This window comes from Lepus europaeus, chromosome 9, assembly GCF_033115175.1.
Source record: "Lepus europaeus isolate LE1 chromosome 9, mLepTim1.pri, whole genome shotgun sequence".
Classification (NCBI taxonomy): Eukaryota; Metazoa; Chordata; class Mammalia; order Lagomorpha; family Leporidae; genus Lepus; species Lepus europaeus.
Window position 1 is genome coordinate 95,402,410 of NC_084835.1, and position 23,170 is coordinate 95,425,579.

General features: G+C 52.9%; 1 protein-coding gene across 1 annotated transcript in view; it reads left to right on the forward strand.

Moving 5' to 3' along the window:
- The first annotated feature begins 325 nt into the window (after positions 1-325).
- Positions 326-23,170, forward strand: part of KATNAL2 (katanin catalytic subunit A1 like 2) — a 101,486-nt gene continuing 78,641 nt past the window's right edge. The window contains exon 1 of the mRNA XM_062200275.1: positions 326-391. Within this exon, the coding sequence (XP_062056259.1) occupies positions 341-391 (51 nt within the window). The 5' untranslated portion in view covers positions 326-340. The remainder of the gene's footprint in view (positions 392-23,170) is intronic.

Consider the following 23,170-nt stretch of genomic DNA (forward strand, 5'->3'; position numbering starts at 1 on the left):
AAGCACTATGGTATATAAGCTTGGGTCAACTGACAGAATTAAGAGAACCAAAACAAAAATCGCAAACCCCGCCCCCACGCTCTACCAATCATCCCCTCTCGGTCTCCTGATTGGCCAGTGTCCTGCAAACGCTCTGGGTCCTACAAGTTTAGTTTTACATTGATTGGCAGGGTGAAGACTCCATCTGTGGCCGGTGATTGGCTGATCTGTCTAGGCTCTAGCCAATCCTGAAAGGGGCGGGCTGGTTGAGCGTCGGGTTTCCCGGAGCCGCTTTCCTCAGACATACTGGTCAAGAACTGACTCCCTTTCTACCTCCTCTCGAGCCCTAACACAGTGTCCGATGGAGCTTTCTTACCAGGCCCTGAAATTCACGCACCAGGCGCGGGAAGCGGTAAGGACAGTAGGAACTCCTCCCTCAGTAGCCGCCGGCCTGGTCGCACGTCCCCGGTTGCTATGGCGACGCAGTCGGCCGCCCGAATGGCGCAGGCGCAGTGAGAGGCCCTGGGTCCCCCCTGGGGCTGGGCTTGAGGCCGAGGTGACCGGAGGATAAATCTGGGACAGAGGCGGGTTTGGTGAGAGGGAAGACTCGGCCGGTTTGCGATGGAAGGGAAGGCGTAATCAGGCTGGATTTGGGTGGCTAAGTGGGTTTGAGGAGTGGTGACTACCGGCTTGTTGAAGGCGGCGGCTCAGACGCCCGCGACCCAAATCCGAGTGCCTGGGTTGAGTCCCAGCATCGCTCCCGATCCCACCCGCCTGGTCATGTGCACCCTGGGAGCCCTGCCATCCACGTGGGGAGATGTTGATTGGGTTCTGGGCTCCTGGCGGCCCTTTCCAGCTGCGACGGTTGTGGGCATTTGGGGAGTGAGCCAGAGGATAGGACATTCCACCTGTCACCCGCCTCCGAGTGTGTGTCCCTTTGCCTTCAAAATAATGAAGTGAAATAAAAGAATAGAGGGGAAAAAAGGCAGGAAAGCACTGAGCTGAGTTAGGATATGCTCTCCTGCTTCACCACTACCAAGGCGAGAGACCTTAGGCATTTAATTCCCCTCCTGTTTCTCAGCCCCCCCGCCCATGCCTTTCAGATGAAGATTATATGAACTTTACAATATACTCGCTAGTTCATTAGTTTCCTGCTGTCTGTGTCATCTGCTACTGGCCAGCAGTACTTCCCACAACAACAAACATGAACATGCTATATGCTGGGAAATTTAAAAAGAATTTAAACACACGGTACCAGCCCTGTGGTACCCTGGGTTAAGCCAAGGCTTGTGAACCCAGTATCCCATCTTGGAGTGCTGATTCAAGTTCTGGCTACTCCGCTTCTGATTCTGCTGCTTGCTAATGGGCCGGAAAAGCAGCAGATGATGGCCCTAGTATTAGGGACTCTGACATCCATGTGGGAGATCAGGATGGAGTTCCTGGCTCCTGGTTTCCACCTGGCCCAATCCTGGCCATTGCAGCCATTTAAGAAATGAACCAGCAGAGAGCAGATATCCCATCGCATCGCATCGCATCGCATCGCATCGCATCTCATCTCATCTCTCCCTTCCTTCCTCTCTCTTTCTGTCACTCTGCCTTTCAAATGACAAATAAATAGTTCTTTTCTAAAAATAATGCAGTAGCCGCAGCGGCCATTGGAGGGTGAACCAATGGCAAAAGGAAGACCTTTCTCTCTGTCTCTCTCTCTCACTGTCCACTCTGCCTGTCAAAATAAATAAATAAAAATAAAAAATAAAAATAATGCTGTAGGAAGGAATACATAGAATTAACATTTAAAAAATACTGATATCTGAGACTCAGTCCTAGAGATTCAGATTTATTGGTTTGGAATGGACCCTGTGCATTAGTAATTTTTTATAAGCTTAACAGGGGATTGCAATGTGAAGCCAAGGTTATGAACCACTGATCCAAATGTCCCCCACCTTTATAATAGTAATCATACAAAAAGATAACCCTGTATTTATTATCTAATTCCTCTCTACCTACTAACCTCTCTATATATCTCAGCTTTTATAAAAAGGTAGCTCTACCTACTGTGGCTACTACCTCGCCTCTGAATTCTAGTTACTTCCATTCCATCTGAGCTTGAGTTATCTGCATCAGAATCTTTTCAGGAGTCTCATCACCAAGCAGATACCTGGGTCTCCCTAAGATTTACCGAGCCAAAAACTCTTTACATTGTAAGCCTGCACTCCATGTTTGAAAACTGCAGCCCTAAATGGTTCAATGTTTTCATGGCTTCAGTACCATCTATAATACCATTTATAGTACCAGACTTCTGTAATACCATCTATGATACCAGACTTGTTTGTGGAGTCCCAGAAGATGGAATTTGGGGAGGACCATAAAACAGCAGATAGCTTGGCATATCCAGTGAGGTATCTCAGGGATCTGTATGGTTAACTTGTTTAATACCTTACTCTCCACCTTCCTTTGCAAAACAAAACAAAACAACTTTACCTGCTATCAGGAATGTGAAACCATCATCCACCCAACTGCTCAAATCAAAATTCTGAAAGTAGTACTTAGCTCTTTCTTCCTCTCAGGGTCTCCCCCTTGTCCTCTGTGTAAGGAGGACATCACAGATCTTGATTCTGCTTCTGTAGTGTGTCTTTAATAATACTTATCTCCATCTTGATCAAAGCCACTGTAATCTCACCTGAACCACTTCAATAGCCCCGGAGCTGTTCCCCTGTTGTTCTTTTGCTTCTCTTCAGTCTATTCTTCAAATAATCAGAGTGACCTTAAAATTGTGTCACTCTTGGGTCCTGTGCTGCAGTGCAGTGGATTAAGCCACTGCCTACAGCGCTGCATTCCATATGGGTGCCGGTTTGGGTCCTGACTGCTCCACTCCCAATCTAACTCTCTGCTGATACACCCGGGAAGATAGTGAAGGATGGCCCAAGTGTTTGGGCCTCTGCACTCACATGGAAGACTCCGAAGAAGCTCCTGGCTCCTAGCTGTGGCCTGGCCCAGCTCTGACTGTTGCATCCATTTGGAGAGTGAACAGCATATGGAAGATCTCTATCCTTCTCTCTCTCTCTCTTCTCTCTCTCTCTCTCTGTAATTTTGTCTTTCCAATAAATAAATCAATCTTTTTTTTAAATTGTGTCACTCTCTCATTGGGACCTTTTAGTGGCTTTCCACTACACTTGGGGAAGAAAAGAACCTTGACCATACCTATAAAGTACTGCAATGATACTGCCCAAATTCTGCACCAGGATCTCCCTCACCACCTTCTGCTTTGCCTCTTGCTGCTCCAACCACATTCCTTCTCTCTCTCTCTAAAATTATTTATTTATTTATTTAAAAGGCAGGGTGACAAAAGGAGATAGAGAGAGAGATCTATGCACTGGTTCACTCTCCAGATACCCACAGCAGTGATGGCTGGGCCAGGCTGAAGCCAGGAGCCCAGCTCTCCATTCAGGTCTCTCACCTGGGTGGCAGGGGCCCAATCACTTGAGCCATCATTTACTGCCTCCTAGGATGCATTAACAGGAAGCTGGATTGGAAATGGAGCATCTATTGGAAATGGTGTTCTGGTAGGGGATGCCAGCATCGCAAGTGGTGGCTTAGTTCCCTTCACCACAACGCTCGCCCCAGCCTCATTCTTGCCAATCTGACAATTCTGAGCTCCCTCTAGTCTGTACTATGTAATTGAATACTTACTTGTGATTCATTTATATTAAATCTGTTGCCTACATATTACATAGCCTCCTAACATTTCTTGTTCACTTCTAGGTAGAGACCCAAGTTTTATTTTTTGTTTTAGTCCCTAGATGGCGCTAGGGCAATATTTAGGTGTGCACACTGATGGCTTCATTTTCTTTGTGCGAGGAATTGTGCTGATTAGGGGTCTGGGGAAGGGATTAAGCTGGAGGTCAGGAAGGTGATCTGGTGAATTGGTTAAAGAGAATTGCAGGTCCACAGGAATTTGGATCATCTGCATCAGCTACTGTATTAGGACTTCCAGAATATTTCCTTTTCCTGTTTTTTATTTTTATTGTCTCAAATTGTGTATATATACACATATTTTCAATTAGATTTTTAGTTTTTTAGTAAAGTAATGTGAGCATGGCTTATAATTTTAAATCATTCAAAAGAACTGGGGCTGTGCACAGTGGGTTAACGCCCTGGCCTGAAGTGCTAGCATCCCATATGGGTGCTGATTCTAGTCCCAGCTGCTCCTCTTCCGATCCAGCTCTCTGCTATGGCCTGGGAAAGCAGTAGAAGATGGCCCAAGTCTTTGGGCCCCTGCACCCATGTGGGAGACCTGGAAGAAGCTCCTGGCTTCGGATCGGTGCAGCTCCAACCGTTGCAGCCATTTGGGGAGTAAACCATCGGATAGAAGACCCCACTCTCTCTCTCTTTGCCTCTCTTCTCTCTGTGTAACTCTCTGACTTTTGAATAAATAAATAAAATCCTTTAAAAAAAAAAAAGAACTTAGACTCCTGCTTTACTTCATCTGCCCTTAATCATTGCTCCCCCCAGAAGCAAGCACTTCGCCCCTTGCAGCAGCCTCCTCAGATAACACATTCACACTCCTGCAGCTTGGTTTTTCACCCTCAGATGTGAGGTACTCACTTTTAGGGAAAATGAGCATTTGGCTGTCTTCTACGTCACCCAACCCCTCCACTCCGCGCCCCCATCAGCACATTCATTTCTTCCCATATTCCAAGATGGAGAGAAATCCCATCACCGTTTTCACTGAGTCACTTTTCAGTGTTCAGAGGAATACTATTTACAACTAAGCCCTACAATATACTGAGGTTATACTTTGTTTTTTTATTTAACTTTTGGAATAAGACAGTCATATCTTAACAGATGTCTTATTTTTTGGCTTATTCTCAATGTATTTACATCACCTTTTTTTTTTTTAAAAGTTTTATTTATCTTGAAAGTTGGAGTTAGAGAAAGAGGGAGACACAGAGAGAAAGGGAGATATTCCATCTGCTGGTCCATTTCTCAGATGGCCACAGTGTCCAGTGCTGGGGCAGGGCAGGAGCCAGGAGCCAGGAGCCAGCAGCTTCTCAGGTTTCCATTTTTGTGGCAGGGACCCAGGCATTTGGGTCATCATCTGCTGCTTTTCCAGGCACTTAGCAGGAAGCTGGATGGGAAGTGGAGCAGCCGGGATCTGAGGGATGCCGGCATTGCAGGCAGGGGCTTTACTTGCCACACCACAATGCCGGCCCCAACACCACTTCCTTTCAAAACTTTCTGCCAGAACTGTAAAATTCTTCTAAATATGGTGATGTTCACCAATTTCTGAGCCCATGTTTGTTTATTTCCTGGTGGCATCCTTTCTACACTTCCCACCTACTCTGCTGTGTGACCCGGTTACTCTCTGGGTTTGCCACACAGTTTTCTTCTGAGAAATCCCAGTCCCTCTTGCCCATGTCAGAAATCCTATTTCCTGGAGCTGGTGTTGTGGCATAGTGGGTTAAGCCTCTACCTGCGATGCTGATATCCCATGTGGGCACCAAGTTGTGTCCCAGCTGCTCCACTTCTGATCTAGCTTCCTGCTAATGGCCTGTAAAAACAGTGGAGATGGCCCAAATGCTTGGGCACCTGTACCCATGTGGGAGACATGGATGAAGCTCTTGGCTTTGGCCTGGCTCAGCATCAACCATTGTGGGCATTTGCCGTAGCCATTGTGGCCATCTGGGGAGTGAACCAGAGGATCGAAGATCTCTGTCTCTGTCTCTCTTCCTGTCTTTCCCTTTCTCTCTGCAACTCTGCCTTTCAGAAAATAAAATAAATCTTAAAAAAATACATTGAGAATAAGCCAAAAAAATAAGGCATCTGATAAGATATGATTGTCTTATTCCAAAAGTTAAATAAAAAACGAAGTGTAACCTGGGATGCATCCATATTGTAGTGAAACACACCAGCTAATCATTTCTTGAGAAAAGGTACATGGATGGCAGGTAAAGTTTTTGAAACAGGGTATATATGAAGCTTTATTCTCCTTTCACTTTGATTGATAGCTTAGCCAAGATTAATATTCTAGAGTGGAATCGATTTCCTCTCAATTGAGAATATGTTGCTCCATTACCTTTTAGCTTCCCATAACTGTGAGAAATATGATTCTATTCTTTCTCTGAAAGCTTTTAAAATCATCTCTTTAACATTCCTAGGTTCTGAATTTCCATGAGCTGTTGCTTATTGAGAATCCTTTTCCATTGCTGGTATGGTGTTATGGGACATTTACATCAGGGAAGTCATGCTGTCGATTCTGGAAAAGAGTCTTGCATTATTTCTGTAGACAATTCTCTCTCTTTCTCTCTCTCTGAAGTCCTATTCTTAGAATATTTGACTTCAAAATTGAGCTTCTGGTTGTGTGTGTGTGTGTGTGTTTTACATATCTCAATTTTCTCTTAGTTTACTTGTCAAGAGATCGTCTCAACTTTTTATGCCATTCTATTTATTGAATTTTTAAAAAGATTTATTTATTTATTTGAAAGTCAGAGTTACACAGAGAGAGGAGAGGCAGAGAGAGAGAGAGAGAGAGAGAGAGAGAGGTCTTCCATCCAATGGTTCACTTCCTAGATGGCCACAATGGCCGGAGCTGTGCTGATCCGAAGCCAGGAGCCAGGAACCTCTTCCGGGTCTCCCACATGGATGCAGGGGCCCAAGCACTTGGGCCATCTTCTGCTTTCACAGGCCATAGCAGAGAGCTGGATCAGAAGTGGAGCACATGGGTCTCGAAGCGTCGCCCATATGAGATGCTGGCTGGGCCAAAACCTGGAGCCAGGAGCTTCATCCAGGTCTCCCACGTGGGTGCAGGAGACCAAACACTTGAGCCGTCCTCCCCTGCTTTCCCAGGCGCATTAGCAGGGAGTGGAGCATCCAGGACTCAAGCTGGTGCCCATATGGGATGCTGTGGTTGCAGGCAGAAGCTCAATCCTTTATGCCACAACATTGGCTCCATATTTATTGAATTTTTAATTTCTGATGTGATAATTTTATTTCCAGGTGCTTTCTTGTTCATTGTCTGAGTGTGTCTTTTTTCTTTCTTTCTTTCTTTTTTTTTTTTTCAATATCCTGTTCTTGCAAGAGGCCATGGTTCCTTTTGTTTTGCAGAGGAGGCTTCCTTCCTCCCTCCTTTCCTTCTTCTTCCCTCCCTTATTCCTTTTCTTTCCTTCTCTCATTCTCTTATTTTTAGACTTCTTTCATTCCCAGCCTTTTGTCTATTACCCCCCAAGTTCCTCTTTGCATTTTTTGCCTTGTGACTTTGTTTTTCATGTGGGAGATTCTCCTCAAAAGTAAGTGATCCTTGGCTGTTTGGTTTTAAGAATGAGGCCCTTGAAAGTGGCTTATAATCGTGTTTAATAAAGGTGGGTTTCTCTGTAGCCTGGGGCCTCTTCACTGGAGGATTACCAGAAATCTGCATCTGTAGGTCTTTTCTCTGTCTTCCACATGCCCTGGGAGAGATCCTCTACATTCTATTTTAGGGGACAAGAGCAGAGTAAGTTTGGTTGCAGTGTTGTTGGAGCTGAGCTGGGCAAGACAGTTGTGAAGCTGAACAGGTGCAATGGGCACTGGGATGTGGGGCTTTGGCTCCCTGTTCAGTGTATTTGATGACTTCCAGTTACTCCTTCCTAAAGGTAGGGTTGCCTTCCTCAACTGCAAAGTCTCTCTGCCTGAGTTTCCTCCGAGAGTCAGCTCCCAGTCTTCTGGCTGGGGTTGGGGGGGATTGGCACATGATTGGGTTTGGGGAGGAAGTCTGCCAGGCTGTGTCCATCTTGTCCCTCAGGTCTTCTTGCTGCCTTTGGTGGCACCTGGTGACTCCTGAGGACCCTGGTGCTCTCCTTTCCTACAAGTGTCCAGGGTTCTGTCATTGATATCTGTTTGCTTCTTGTTGGCTTCTTCCTCTGTAGCTGTTAGTTTTCATTATTTTTTATTTTATTTACTTTTGGCTTCTTCCTTTGGTTTCCTAAGTCAGCTGCCTTTTATCTGTTAAGCTTTCCATCTGTCAATTTTATTGGCATTATCTGTCCATCATCATCTCCCCTTCTGGATTCTTTATCCTTGACAGGCTGTAGATTTTTATTATTTTTGCCATCCTATTAATATGGTTTGGGGAGGGAGCAGAGACCAATGGCTGGCACTGGGAACAATGACTCATACCAGTTGCAGGTATGGGGGTAGTATCAGAAAAGTGAATATTAAAATACAGACTGATATATGATTCATACCTAAAAGTTAGCTTTATTTCTTGTTGATTTTGAGATAGACATTCATCATATGTATGTTTATATGTTCAAATTTAGTTTTTTTATATATTTATTTTATTTATTTGAAAGTCAGAGTTACACAGAGAGAGGAAAGGCAGAGAGAGAGAGAGAGAGAGGTCTTCCATCCGATGGTTCACTCCCCAGATGGCCGCAGTGGCCTCAGCTGTGCTGATCCAAAGCCAGGAGCAAGGAGCCAGAAGCTTCTTCCTGGTCTCCCACGTGAGTGCAGGGGCCCAAGGACTTGGGCCATCCTCCACTGCACTCCCAGGCCACAGCAGAGAGCTGGATCTGAAGAGGAGCAGCTGGGACTAGAACTGGCGCCCATATGGGATGCAGACGCCTCAGGCCAGGGCTTTAACCCACTGCACCACAACGCTGGCCTCCAAATTTAGTTTTAAATATGGATATTTCTTTGGATATGAAAACTGAAGCTGAGGATGAGTGTTAAATGCTTTTTTTTTTTTTTTTTTGACAGGCAGAGTGGACAGTGAGAGAGAGAGACAGAGAGAAAGGTCTTCCTTTTGCCATTGGTTCACCCTCCAATGGCCGCCGCGGTCGGCGTGCTGCAGCCGGCGCACCGCGCTGATCTGATGGCAGGAGCCAGGTGCTTCTCCTGGTCTCCCATGGGGGGCAGGGCCCAAGCACTTGGGCCATCCTCCACTGCACTCCCTGGCCACAGCAGAGAGCTGGCTTGGAAGAGGGGCAACCGGGACAGAATCCGGCGCCCCGACCAGGACTAGAACCCGGTGTGCTGGCGCCGCTAGGTGGGGGATTAGCCTATTGAGCCATGGCGCCGGCCGTTAAATGCTTCATATCCTGGTTTTCACTTGATTAGCACTTAGGTAAATATGCATTTATTCATTGACTCATATTAAACAATATTTAGTCCCCCAATCTATAAAACATGGTGCCAGTATATTGAGATATCTGTAAATAGAAGCACTGAAACTGCTGATTATTCTTAGGAACTCCCTCTTCTCTCTCTCTCACTCTCTCTTTTTAAGGATGTATTTATTTATTTATTTGAAAAAGCAGAGTTACAGAGAGGAGGGAGATCGTCCATCTGATGGTTCACTCCCTAAATGGCCACAACAACCAGGGCTGGAGCAGGCTGAAGCCAGGAGTCAGGAGCTTCTTCCAGGCCTCCCACATGGTGGCAGGGACTCAAGTCCCAGGGTCATCGTTCACTGCTTTCCCAGACGAATTATCAGGGAGCTGGATTGGAAGTGGAGCAGCTGGGACTGGAACCAGCTCCCATGTGGGAATGCAGGCACTGCAGGAGGTAATTTTACCCCCTGCACCACGCACTGGGCCCCCCTCTTCTTTTCTTTGCAGGATACTACAGTCGCCTGGCTTTTCTACTTTTCTTCCTGGTCTCCTTGATGAGCTTTTCTTTCCCTAACACTTAAATTCTTGCCAGTTTTTTAGGATCTAAATTTGTCTTTCTTTGCCAGCCCCCTTACCAGTGTGATAGAGTCCCTTCTTAGAGCAGTGAGTAAACATCACCACACCACCCTTTATCCCAGGAGATTGTAATTGGATATTTACTTGCTGGTTCTCCCCCCCCCCCCCCCACTAGAGCAGACTGCAACCTAGCTCCTGACTGATAAATTGATCATGTTTTTACTGTGCACACTAAACACGTGAAATGTTAGAAAACTCAGATTCTGGCCTAGTAGTTTAGAGGAATGGTACGAATTGTGATTGTTAATTTTACAGCTCAACTCAACTGGGCCAAAGGTGCCCAGAAATTTGATTAACACAATTGTCTGTGAGGTTGTCTGTGAGGGTGTTTCTGGGTGAGATCAGCATTTAAATCAATAGACTCACAAAAGCAGATGGCCCTTCCTACAGGGGGAGCCTCCATAGAACCAAATGGATGAGCCTCCTACAAGTAAGAGTGAATCCCTCCTGTCTTATTGCCTTCGAGCTGGAACTTGGATTACCCCCTGCCTTTGAACTCCATCTGAAATACTGACTTTTCCCGAGTCTTGAGCCTGTTAGCCTTAGACCACCTGCCCCGTCGGCTCTCCTGACTCCACTTCAGACTCCCCAGTCTGCAGTTCTCCTTCTTCATAATTTCATGAGTGAATTCCTTATAATAAATCTCTCTCCACATGTGAGGAAGGTCTTGAGAAAGTTCATAGAAATGCATATGATGAAAAAATGATACTTGGATTCCAAAATGTTCTTTGCATCAAAATACACTTTTCATGTCATTTTCTATGAACATTTCGGAGGTACCCTTGTGTAAATTCACGTACGCACATATATATACACAACTATGTAGGCACAAGTATGTATGTATGGGTGTATATTAGTATAGTTGGCGCTCTGGGTCTAAAAGTTCCAAATGCTCAGATTCAACCACACTTAGGTTAAAAATATGTTTGGGAAAAAAAGTGTCTGTGTACAGACTTTTTTCCTTGTCATTATTCCCTAAACAATACATTATAACAACTTTTTATGTAGCACTTACATTATATTAGTTGTTATAATTAATCTGGAGATGATTTAAACTATACAGGACATGTGAGTAGATTATATGCAAATACTACACCATTTTATATGAGAGACTTGAGCATCCAAGGATTTTGGTACCCATAGGGGTTTCTGGAACCAATCTGCCACAGACACTGAGGTATGATACACACACACACATACTCTCTGTCTCTTTCTCTTCAGATATTTTTATGCATTTTATGTTTTGCCTCTCTGGAGAATCCCAATAAACAAAGCTTGTGTCACAAGCTCCAGGGGAATATTGATGCTGATGCTGATCTTTGAGTAGCAAAGTTGTAAGAATGGAGAATTTTTACTTATTCTACTTAAAATTTAGTGTTTTATTAATGTGAGACTATCTAATCTGTTTATCATGCTATTTCCTTTTTTCAACCTGAATGCCAGAATCCTCTAAAATGCCCTAAAGTTAAGCAAGCTATGAGGAGCAATGGCCTCAGTGGGTTTTTTTTTTTAAGATTTATTTATTTATTTGAAAGGCAGAGTTACACACAGAGAGAAGGGGAGGCAGAGAGACAGAGACAGAGACAGAGTCTTTCATCCACTGGTTCACTCCCCAGTTGGCCATAATGCCTGGAGCTGCACCGATCCGAAGCCAGGAGCCAGGAGCTTCTTCCTGGTTTCCTATGCAGGTGCAGGGGCCCAAGGACTTAGGCCATCTTCTACTGCTTTCCCAGGCCAAAGCAGAGAGTTGGATCAGAAGTAGAGCAGCTGGGACTCGAACTGGTGCCCATATGGGATGCCAGCACTGCAGGCGGTGGCTTAACCCACTCTGCCACAGTGCCGGCCCTGACCTCAGTGTTTTAATTTGATCACACAATTAAAAACAAATAATATTTAGTATCAATGCATAGGGGTGTTTTTTAGAAAGCATTACTTTATCCACACCTTCATGTGTACACACAAAATCATCATAAAACAAAGTTACTTTTATTTATTCTCCAAGTCATTATATGGACTTCAGAAAAGTTGCTACTCTGCCCAGGTGATCATTTTATATTAAATGATACCTAGTGTAAGGGTTAGCCAAATAATGAGGCAGTTGACTAGTTTTTAAAATGAGCATAGTTAAATGCCTTAGCTTTTATTAATTGTTTGGGCCCCTAAAAAAACCAGAGTAATTGAAAATTTAATTACATCATTGTTTTTCTTCAAAGAACTGAAGCTTATTAAACTTTAAATGTTAAAAACATTTAAGTATCTATTGAAATACCAATAGCTATACACAATGTGCAGTTCTAAATACTAATTAAACAAACTCTAAATCACCATAAAGCTAAGCTGAATTTTAAGTAACTATTATGCTTTAAGTGCTCGGCTCTTACACAAGGAAGATTAACCATTTCACTACTGACCACTGCTGCAGCCTTATGCCTCTCTTTTAAAATGCTGTGGCTTTTTGTTGAACCACATTCTTCCCCAGCCTGGAAGAATGAAGACAGGGAAGCGAGGGAGACTGATTAGTAAACTGGAACACTATGCTAATGCCACATTGCTACTCATAGAGACCCCTCCTCATACCCCTCCGCTCCCCACCCTTACTCAGCCGTTCTATTCCCCAGCTCTCACGTCTCCATCCATGCCAGTAACTGGGATTTATTACAATATCCTTACTGCATTTCTTTTCTAAAAATTAAATTTTGTTAGTTCTTCATTTAAATACCAAAATTATAAATCTCATCACCATGATATATTTGTAACCATGCTTTTTAAGGGTGGTTTAGGTTTGAACTAGTGCATATATGGAATGCCAGCAAATAAGGAAGTAGCTTTACCAAGGGTACAAAGGCTGGCACAAGATGCAGGCTTTTACTTGAAAAATTCACTAGAAAAACATAGAAAGTGGATAAGTCATTGCATATGATGACATGAATGATGAGAAAAAATCCCCCCAGACTAGCTAGATTGAAACACACAAGAAAAGACTGCCAAAACCCTAAGAATTGGAGGTGACGGGAACCAGCTTCAAAACTGAACAGACCACGCTCCCGTGGAGTCGCACCCTTGGATAGAAGCCAAGGAATTGGGGCCTCCGTCTCCGTGGAGGGGCCTCCGTGGTGTGCCATGCACCGGATCAGCGCCTGAAGGCACAAGTCAGCCCCGTGGCCGGGAGGCCGCCGCCCCCCACCATCCCATGGTGGGAAACAGTGGGCCACGGAGCCATTCTTCTTGAGGGAAGGGATGGTCCTTCTCTTCTCTCAGATGACCTGAACCTTAGTCCTAGAGCCTGAGCCAGACCCCAGCATTCCCCTGCTCCTGTTGTAAGGGGCTTTAGCCCTCTGCTTTCCACTGGGAGGATGCCATGGGTACCATCCCGGCTCCCCTGCTGGGCGAAGCAGAACACGGCACTACATGTCGGGATCCACTGTTTGTTTCCCCTACGGGCTGCTGGATAGACTTGGAGCTTGTCATCATGAGAGAAGGCGCTCCACTGGGGGGTGGGACACGGATGGGGGTGAACCCGAGAGGAGCCTACGACGTTGCTGCTGTTGCTGCTGCTGATGATGACAGAGTTGGAAACCGGGGTGGTGGTGGGGGGGTGGAGGAGAGATTCAGGTGGTGAAGTTGGGCCAGGAAGGGCCAGAGAGCTGGGCTGGCGAGTTCAGCTGCTGCCTGAGCCATTGGCATCCCATTGGAACCCAGAGAAGGTCCAAGTCCTTCCCAAGGATCACAGAAGGCAGAGCAGGCAAGCGGAAGGGGCTGTGGGAGGCAAGAGCTCTAGGATTCCTCCGTGGGGGTTGCTGATCCTAAGCGCAGCCGCGTCAAGTCCGACGCGAAGCCGAGCACGACCCGGTACCTGGGAGCCCCGAGTGAGCTGCACGGCCACCCGTGTGCCGCTCACGCGGGGGGACGGTTCCTTCGGACCCGGCTGAGTGGAGCAATCGGATGGAAGAGCAGAGCCCTCAGCAGAGATGTGAGCAAGGCTGCGCCTTGAGAGCATGCCAAGTGAGCCCGAGAAGAAAGGCCGCTCGCCACGCCCCCTTCTCTCCTGGAGCTGAAAAGCAGCTGGGAGTGGATGCAGCTGATGTGCAGAGAAGCAAACCCTCAGCTTCAGCAAACAACCACCTCGTTCTTCTTGGCGAGGCTTCTTGTCTTTCTCGGACAGATGGTGACAGAGAAGACAGAGGGCTTGCAGCGGCTGGTCCCAGCGAGCAAACAGAATGGCCAGGGCAGGTCCAGACGGAAGCCAGGAGCCAGAAACTCCCTGGGAGTCTCTCGCCCTGTGCGGCAGGAAGCCAAAGACTTGGGCCATGTCCCGCCGCTTTCCCTGGCGTCACTGTAGGAAGCTGGGTCGGAAGCAGAGCAACTGGGATTGCACAGGGGCTTGGCTATGGGATCCCAGCCTCTCGAGTGGCAGCTTCACCCCCTGTGCCAGAATGTGTGTCCCGAAACACGACACCCATCCCAGAACACAGTCCAATGCAGGTCTTGCCAAGCTTGGCATCCGATGAGAAAGTGCTAAGCAACAGGAGCAGGTGACCCACCACACTGGGACAGTGGAAATCGATCGATCCGGAAGTGACCGAGAAGATGAGATGAGGAGACAGGACCTTGAAAAGGGGCGAGCCTAAAGATGCTTCAGGAGTTCCAGGAGAACAGGTGCACCAAGAGAAGAGACACAGAAGGGGTCATCAGAAGATCGAACCAGAAAAATGGGACTTGGACTCTAGAGAGATACAGTACACGTTTTCTTTTCTTCCTGCCTTCCTCCCTTCCTGCCTTCTTCCTCCCTCCTCCCTTCCTCCCTTTCCCCCCACCTTCCCCCCCCACCCCCAGCTCGCTCTCTCTCTCTCTCTCTCTCTCTCTTTTTCTCTTTCTTCAGATTTTGACTGGTTTATTTGGAAGTCCGAGTTCAGGTAGGGGGAGAGACCCAGCGGTCTTCCTTCTGCTTGTTCACTCCCCCGTTGGCTGCAGTGGCTAGCACTGGAGCAGGCTGAAGCCTGGAGCCGGGTGCTTCCTCCAGATGTGCCGTGTGGCTGCAGGGACCCAAGCCCTTGGGCCACCCTCCGCAGCGTTCTCCAGGTCTTTAGCAGGGATCCACATTGAAAGTGGAGCAGCCAGCACTTGAAAGACCGGGTTTGTTTCCAAGAAGGAGAAGGACAAATCTACTCTCAGGAGAAATCACACACATACACACACACACACACGCACACACACAGAGTGAGAAACACACAAAGGCACACACAGAAACGCACACACAGAAATACACAAGAGGTTCAGGTTGAGTGCTTTCTGTCTTTATTAGTCCATCCATGTCCAATCCAGGAATACGCATTCCCTTCAACCATTGCATACTGTACAAAGGAACCAGTGAAGAACTCGAGGCCAGTTGATCCTAATCGCCTCGGGGAATCTAAGGCATGCCACCCTCGGAATCCGAGTGTCCCCCAGACAGGATCCCAGGAGAGACTTTGAACTTGGCAGGATTCAGAGCCCACCCACCGTTGCCCCAGAGCGACTGACTGACTGACTGACTGACTGACGGTGGTTTCTCTTGGGAGTTGTGTGGCCCCACGCACACTGCCTTGACTTCCCCCACTCGCCGCACTCTGTGTCCGCGCCGAGTCCTGGCTTCACCTGCGGGAGAGTGTCTTCTTGTAGTGTCGGATGCTTTTAGCCATGAGAGGGGCGATTTTCTTGGGCGCCTGCTTTCTGGTGCTGCCCCCAGGCGCCCAGGGAGCAAGTGTTGTGCTTGGGCCCAGCTGGGCTGGCCTGTGCACTGGAGGGGGAGAGAGGCTGCAGTCCCCGTGCTGTGTGCTGCAGGAAGGAGCCCGGTCGCTTCCTGCGGGGCCCGGGGCACGCGGGGCACTCGCTCCTCCTGTTTGCAGCGCGTCCTGCCTCCCGGGAGCATCCCCAGCAGGCCCGGGCAGCCCGTGGAAATGGATCCTCTTGGCTGGCCGGCCTTTGGGCTTGCTGGCGTGTGTGGATGTGGATGGGCTGGTGGCTGTGAGCGCTTGCAGGCACCGCTCTCGGGCGCTCTGAAGGCGCAGGTCCATCTGCCGCCACGACTCCTGCCCCGCCGGTTGCTCACCCTGAAAGTCTCGGTGACAGTGCCTTTTCCATAAGGGATCTGTTTCTTCCAGGAGTTCGGGGTTGTCTCTCTCTCCAGGCTGCAGCTCTTCAGGCGTGTGCTGCTCCGGCAGAGGCCCGGGGAGGCTGGGAGGGACTCCTCTGCCAGCAGAGGGGGACGCGATGGGTTCCAGTCCCGGGATGCACATTGGGCTCTCCGGCATCCCTGGGGTTGCGTGCTTGGCACCGGCATAGACTTGCATCTTGGGATGGATTCTGCCACCCGACAATCCAGCGTCTTCCTCCTGCTGGGCTGCAGAGGGCGCTTCTGTCCTGGGTGGGCAGGAAGGCATCGGGTGAGAGGGCCAGTCCCTGGCCTGGGTGCTGGGCGCGGCGGCAGGGGCCGAGTCTTGCAGCGTGGCCGCATGGGCCCCAGCCGGCTGCAGCTTCCCTTGCTGGCCGTGGGTCCCCTCGGGGCATTTCTGAAGCCAGTGGGCTCCTGGACCGCGGCTTGGGGGCTCTGCTGGCTGAGGGCCTTTCCCTCGGAGGGCGGCGGCCCAAGGTCTCCCCGCCTTTCTCTGTGTCTTCTCCAGGTGGTCGTAGGTCATGTATGCTTCAAAGGACACGGTGGGCTGGTGCGGTAGCTCCTGCCCGCCGCCTCCACCGCCTCCGCAGGCGGGTTGCGCCTCAGCCTGCGGGAGGAGGCCTCCCGACCCCCTGGCCAAAGCAGCAGCTGCCAGGTGGGCGTGTGCGGCCTCGACGTGGGTGGAGATGTGTTGGAGCCCGGGCCGCGGGTCTTCTGGCCCGGGGCGCAGCTGGCTGCTCTGGGGGTGTTGCCGGGTCTTTTCTGCCCGGCTTGCCCGCGGCTCTTTGCGCTTGGCCTTGCCGGGCTCGTCTGCAGCCAGCTGCGGGAGGGACCAAAGTGGAGTGCGGGGGCGTCCCGAGGCTGGGGGCTTCCCCTTGGCGCCGTTTTCCTCGCGGGACACGCCTCTGGCTGAGAGCTGGCCGAGGGAGGCGGGAGGCGCCTCCCCTGCCTTGGCCCTCAGCGGGCCGTTCTCCCTGGGGGTCCACTTGTGGGTCTGGCCTTGGCTCAGCGCCGCTTTGCCCTGGGCTTCTTCCCGGGGTGCTTCGGGCAGGGGGCCGGCGCCGTGGTGCGGGGCCCTCGCGGGTCCGTGTGCGGGCTGGCGGAGGCCCGCGGCAGGGTCCGGGTCCGGGTCCTCCTCGTGCCAAGTGCAGGTGTCCGCCCACTCCTGGGCTGGGCGGGCAGAGCGCGGCAAGGCTTGGCGCGGGCGCCAAGGAGACTCGAGTGTCCGCGGCTGGAGCTCGGAGAGCCTCCTGGGCCTTTTGCGTCCGTGGGCAGGCTTGGCGGGCTGGCTGCCGACGGCCGTCCCGGGTTCTGGGGCGCCTCGGTCTGCTTGCTCCTCCTCCTCCTCCTCCTCGTCCTTGTCCTCCTCTTCCTCCTGGTCCTCCTTCTCCTGGTCCTCCTCCACGTTCTCCTCCTGGTCCTCTTCGTTCTCCTCCTGGTCCTCTTCGTTCTCCTCCTCCTCCTGGTCCTCCTCCTCCTCCTTCTCCTCCTCGTCCTCCTCCTCCTCCCTCTCGTCGTCCTGATCTTCATCAAGAGCAGCCCAAGGCCGCTTTCGCGAGTGGCTGGGTGGCGAGTCTTGCTGGGCCTGCCCAGGGCTTGGCTGCGCGAGAGCCAGCTTCTTCCACTGGGCCGCCAGGTCCCTGGCCACGCTGCCCACGATCTCGTATCTTCGCAAGGCCTTCACGGTCTTGCGCACGCGGGTGTGCGCCAGCAGGTCGGCGGTCATGGGCAGGGCCGAGAGTCTCCTGAGATACTTGTGGAGCTTCCGGGGCTTGGTGCTGGCGGCCAGGCGTGCCTGCAGCCGCCTGACCTCTTGCAGTGGCCAATCTGCATCCATGGCTGTGGGTGGCCCAGCTCGGGGAGCGGCTCGGGGCAGCGGCTGGCTGGATGCGGGGCGCTGGGGTCTTGCTGAGTGCCGCTGGGCTGGCCTGCTCCTGGGCCCTCGGGTGGCAGGGCCGCGGGTGCAGGTGGTGCGCTGTGGCTGGCGGCTCCAGCGCTCTGGCTTTGGCCCCTGGCCTTAAATAGCCCTAGGCTCCACCCCCTGCCAGCGCCAGCGGGCCACGCCCTGATTGAGGGATGCCGCCCCGGGCGGGGGTGGGGGTGGGGGGCATCAGGCTGCCCCGCCCACTGCCCGAGGCCCTCCCCGTGCCTGATTGATCCATTGGTGTAGCAGTCGGGACCACGGTGAAGGCCGAGCCTGCACAGGGTCCTGCTCCAGCAGTTCTGTGGTTCCCCCTCGGAGATGCGGCAAGGGGCTCTGGGTGGTCGGGGAAACGCGCGCCAAGTCCCCAAAGAGTGAGAGGCTTAGGGAAGGGAACCTGACACGAAACTCAACAGCCCAGGCCCCCTGGAGTCGCAGCCTTGGATAGAAGCCAAGGAATCGGGGCCTCCGTCTCCGTGGAGGGGCCTCTGTGGTGTGCCGTGCACCGGATCAGCGCCTGAGGGCACAAGTCGGCCCTGTGGCCAGGTGGTCGCCGCCCAACCCCGCCCCGCCCCATCCCATCGTGGGAGACCGGGGGCCACAGAGCCATTCTTCTTGAGGGAAGGGATGGTGCTTCTCTTCTCTCAGATGACCTGAACCTTAGTCCTAGAGCCTGAGCCAGACCCCAGCATTCCCCTGCTCCTGTTGTAAGGGGCTTTAGCCCTCTGCTTTCCACTGGGAGGATGCCATGGGTACCATCCCGGCTCCCCTGCTGGGCGAAGCAGAACACGGCACTACATGTCGGGATCCACTGTTTGTTTCCCCTACGGGCTGATGGATAGACTTGCAGCTTGTCATCATGAGAGAAGGCGCTCCACTGGGGGGTGGGACACGGATGGGGGTGAACCCGAGAGGAGCCTACGACGTTGCTGCTGTTGCTGCTGCTGATGATGACAGAGTTGGAAACCGGGGTGGTGGTGGGGGGGTGGAGGAGAGATTCAGGTGGTGAAGTTGGGCCAGGAAGGGCCAGAGAGCTGGGCTGGCGAGTTCAGCTGCTGCCTGAGCCATTGGCATCCCATTGGAACCCAGAGAAGGTCCACGTCCTTCCCAAGGAACGCAGAAGGCAGAGCAGGCAAGCGGAAGGGGCTGTGGGAGGCAAGAGCTCTAGGATTCCTCCGTGGGGGTTGCTGATCCTAAGCGCAGCCGCGTCAAGTCCGACGCGAAGCCGAGCACGACCCAGTACCTGGGAGCCCCGAGTGAGCTGCACGGCCACCCGTGTGCCGCTCACGCGGGGGGACGGTTCCTTCGGACCCGGCTGAGTGGAGCAATCGGATGGAAGAGCAGAGCCCTCAGCAGAGATCTGGGCAAGGCTGCGCCTTGAGAGCATGCCAAGCGAGCCCGAGAAGAAAGGCCGCTCGCCACGCCCCCTTCTCTCCTGGAGCTGAAAAGCAGCTGGGAGTGGATGCAGCTGATGTGCAGAGAAGCAAACCCTCAGCTTCAGCAAACAACCACCTCGTTCTTCTTGGCGAGGCTTCTTGTCTTTCTCGGACAGATGGTGACAGAGAAGACAGAGGGCTTGCAGCGGCTGGTCCCAGCGAGCAAACAGAATGGCCAGGGCAGGTCCAGACGGAAGCCAGGAGCCAGAACTCCCTGGGAGTCTCTCGCCCTGTGCGGCAGGAAGCCAAAGACTTGGGCCATGTCCCGCCGCTTTCCCTGGCGTCACTGTAGGAAGCTGGGTCGGAAGCAGAGCAACTGGGATTGCACAGGGGCTTGGCTATGGGATCCCAGCCTCTCGAGTGGCAGCTTCACCCCCTGTGCCAGAATGTGTGTCCCGAAACACGACACCCATCCCAGAACACAGTCCAATGCAGGTCTTGCCAAGCTTGGCATCCGATGAGAAAGTGCTAAGCAACAGGAGCAGGTGACCCACCACACTGGGACAGTGGAAATCGATCGATCCGGAAGTGACCGAGAAGATGAGATGAGGAGACAGGACCTTGAAAAGGGGCGAGCCTAAAGATGCTTCAGGAGTTCCAGGAGAACAGGTGCACCAAGAGAAGAGACACAGAAGGGGTCATCAGAAGATCGAACCAGAAAAATGGGACTTGGACTCTAGAGAGATACAGTACACGTTTTCTTTTCTTCCTGCCTTCCTCCCTTCCTGCCTTCTTCCTCCCTCCTCCCTTCCTCCCTTTCCCCCCACCTTCCCCCCCCCCACCCCCGGCTCTCTCTCTCTCTCTCTCTTTTTCTCTTTCTTCAGATTTTGACTGATTTATTTGGAAGTCCGAGTTCAGGTAGGGGGAGAGACCCAGCGGTCTTCCTTCTGCTTGTTCACTCCCCCGTTGGCTGCAGTGGCTAGCACTGGAGCAGGCTGAAGCCTGGAGCCGGGTGCTTCCTCCAGATGTGCCGTGTGGCTGCAGGGACCCAAGCCCTTGGGCCACCCTCCACAGCGTTCTCCAGGTCTTTAGCAGGGATCCACATTGAAAGTGGAGCAGCCAGCACTTGAAAGACCGGGTTTGTTTCCAAGAAGGAGAAGGACAAATCTACTCTCAGGAGAAATCACACACACACACACACACACACGCACACAGAGTGAGAAACACACAAAGGCACACACAGAAACGCACACACAGAAATACACAAGAGGTTCAGGTTGAGTGCTTTCTGTCTTTATTAGTCCATCCATGTCCAATCCAGGAATACGCATTCCCTTCAACCATTGCATACTGTACAAAGGAACCAGTGAAGAACTCGAGGCCAGTTGATCCTAATCGCCTCGGGGAATCTAAGGCATGCCACCCTCGGAATCCGAGTGTCCCCCAGACAGGATCCCAGGAGAGACTTTGAACTTGGCAGGATTCAGAGCCCACCCACCGTTGCCCCAGAGCGACTGACTGACTGACTGACTGACTGACGGTGGTTTCTCTTGGGAGTTGTGTGGCCCCACGCACACTGCCTTGACTTCCCCCACTCGCCGCACTCTGTGTCCGCGCCGAGTCCTGGCTTCACCTGCGGGAGAGTGTCTTCTTGTAGTGTCGGATGCTTTTAGCCATGAGAGGGGCGATTTTCTTGGGCGCCTGCTTTCTGGTGCTGCCCCCAGGCGGCACCTGCTTTCTGGTGGTGCCCCCAGGCGCCCAGGGAGCAAGTCTCGTGCTTGGGCCCAGCTGGGCTGGCCTGTGCGCTGGAGGGGGAGAGAGGCTGCTGTCACTGTGCTGGGTGCTGGAGGAAGGAGCCCGGTCGCTTCCTGCGGGGCCCGGGGCACGCGGGGCACTCGCTCCTCCTGTTTGCAGCGCGTCCTGCCTCCCGGGAGCATCCCCAGCAGGCCCGGGCAGCCCGTGGAAACAGATCCTCTTGGTTGGCCGGCCTTTGGGCTTGCTGGCGTGTGTGGATGGGCTGGCGGCTGTGAGCGCTTGCAGGCACCGCTCTCGGGCGCTCTGAAGGCGCAGGTCCATCTGCCGCCACGACTCCTGCCCCGCCGGTTGCTCACCCTGAAAGTCTCGGTGACAGTGCCTTTTCCATAAGGGATCTGTTTCTTCCAGGAGTTCGGGGTTGTCTCTCTCTCCACGCTGCAGCTCTTCAGGCGTGTGCTGCTCCGGCAGAGGCCCCGGGAGGCTGGGAGGGACTCCTCTGCCAGCAGAGGGGGACGCGATGGGTTCCAGTCCCGGGATGCACATTGGGCTCTCCGGCATCCCTGGGGTTGCGTGCTTGGCACCGGCATAGACTTGCATCTTGGGATGGATTCTGCCACCCGACAATCCAGCGTCTTCCTCCTGCTGGGCTGCAGAGGGCGCTTCTGTCCTGGGTGGGCAGGAAGGCATCGGGTGAGAGGGCCAGTCCCTGGCCTGGGTGCTGGGCGCGGCGGCAGGGGCCGAGTCTTGCAGCTTGGCCGCATGGGCCCCAGCCGGCTGCAGCTTCCCTTGCTGGCCGTGGGTCCCCTCGGGGCATTTCTGAAGCCAGTGGGCTCCTGGACCGCGGCTTGGGGGCTCTGCTGGCTGAGGGCCTTTCCCTCGGAGGGCGGCGGCCCAAGGTCTGCCCGCCTTTCTCTGTTTTTCTCCAGGTGGTCGTAGGTCATGTATGCTTCAAAGGACACGGTGGGCTGGTGCGGTAGCTCCTGCCCGCCGCCTCCACCGCCTCCGCAGGCGGGTTGCGCCTCAGCCTGCGGGAGGAGGCCTCCCGACCCCCTGGCCAAAGCAGCAGCTGCCAGGTGGGCGTGTGCGGCCTCGACGTGGGTGGAGATGTGTTGGAGCCCGGGCCGCGGGTCTTCTGGCCCGGGGCGCAGCTGGCAGCTCTGGGGGTGCTTTCGGGTCTTTTCTGCCCTGCTTGCCCGCGGCTCTTTGCGCTTGGCCTTGCCGGGCTCGTCTGCAGCCAGCTGCGGGAGGGACCAAAGTGGAGTGCGGGGGCGTCCCGAGGCTGGGGGCTTCCCCTTGGCGCCGTTTTCCTCGCGGGACACGCCTCTGGCTGAGAGCTGGCCGAGGGAGGCGGGAGGCGCCTCCCCTGCCTTGGCCCTCAGCGGGCCGTTCTCCCTGGGGGTCCACTTGTGGGTCTGGCCTTGGCTCAGCGCCGCTTTGCCCTGGGCTTCTTCCCGGGGTGCTTCGGGCAGGGGGCCGGCGCCGTGGTGCGGGGCCCTCGCGGGTCCGTGTGCGGGCTGGCGGAGGCCCGCGGCAGGGTCCGGGTCCGGGTCCTCCTCGTGCCAAGTGCAGGTGTCCGCCCACTCCTGGGCTGGGCGGGCAGAGCGCGGCAAGGCTTGGCGCGGGCGCCAAGGAGACTCGAGTGTCCGCGGCTGGAGCTCGGAGAGCCTCCTGGGCCTTTTGCGTCCGTGGGCAGGCTTGGCGGGCTGGCTGCCGACGGCCGTCCCGGGTTCTGGGGCGCCTCGGTCTGCTTGCTCCTCCTCCTCCTCCTCCTCGTCCTTGTCCTCCTCTTCCTCCTGGTCCTCCTTCTCCTGGTCCTCCTCCACGTTCTCCTCCTGGTCCTCTTCGTTCTCCTCCTGGTCCTCTTCGTTCTCCTCCTCCTCCTGGTCCTCCTCCTCCTCCTTCTCCTCCTCGTCCTCCTCCTCCTCCCTCTCGTCGTCCTGATCTTCATCAAGAGCAGCCCAAGGCCGCTTTCGCGAGTGGCTGGGTGGCGAGTCTTGCTGGGCCTGCCCAGGGCTTGGCTGCGCGAGAGCCAGCTTCTTCCACTGGGCCGCCAGGTCCCTGGCCACGCTGCCCACGATCTCGTATCTTCGCAAGGCCTTCACGGTCTTGCGCACGCGGGTGTGCGCCAGCAGGTCGGCGGTCATGGGCAGGGCCGAGAGTCTCCTGAGATACTTGTGGAGCTTCCGGGGCTTGGTGCTGGCGGCCAGGCGTGCCTGCAGCCGCCTGACCTCTTGCAGTGGCCAATCTGCATCCATGGCTGTGGGTG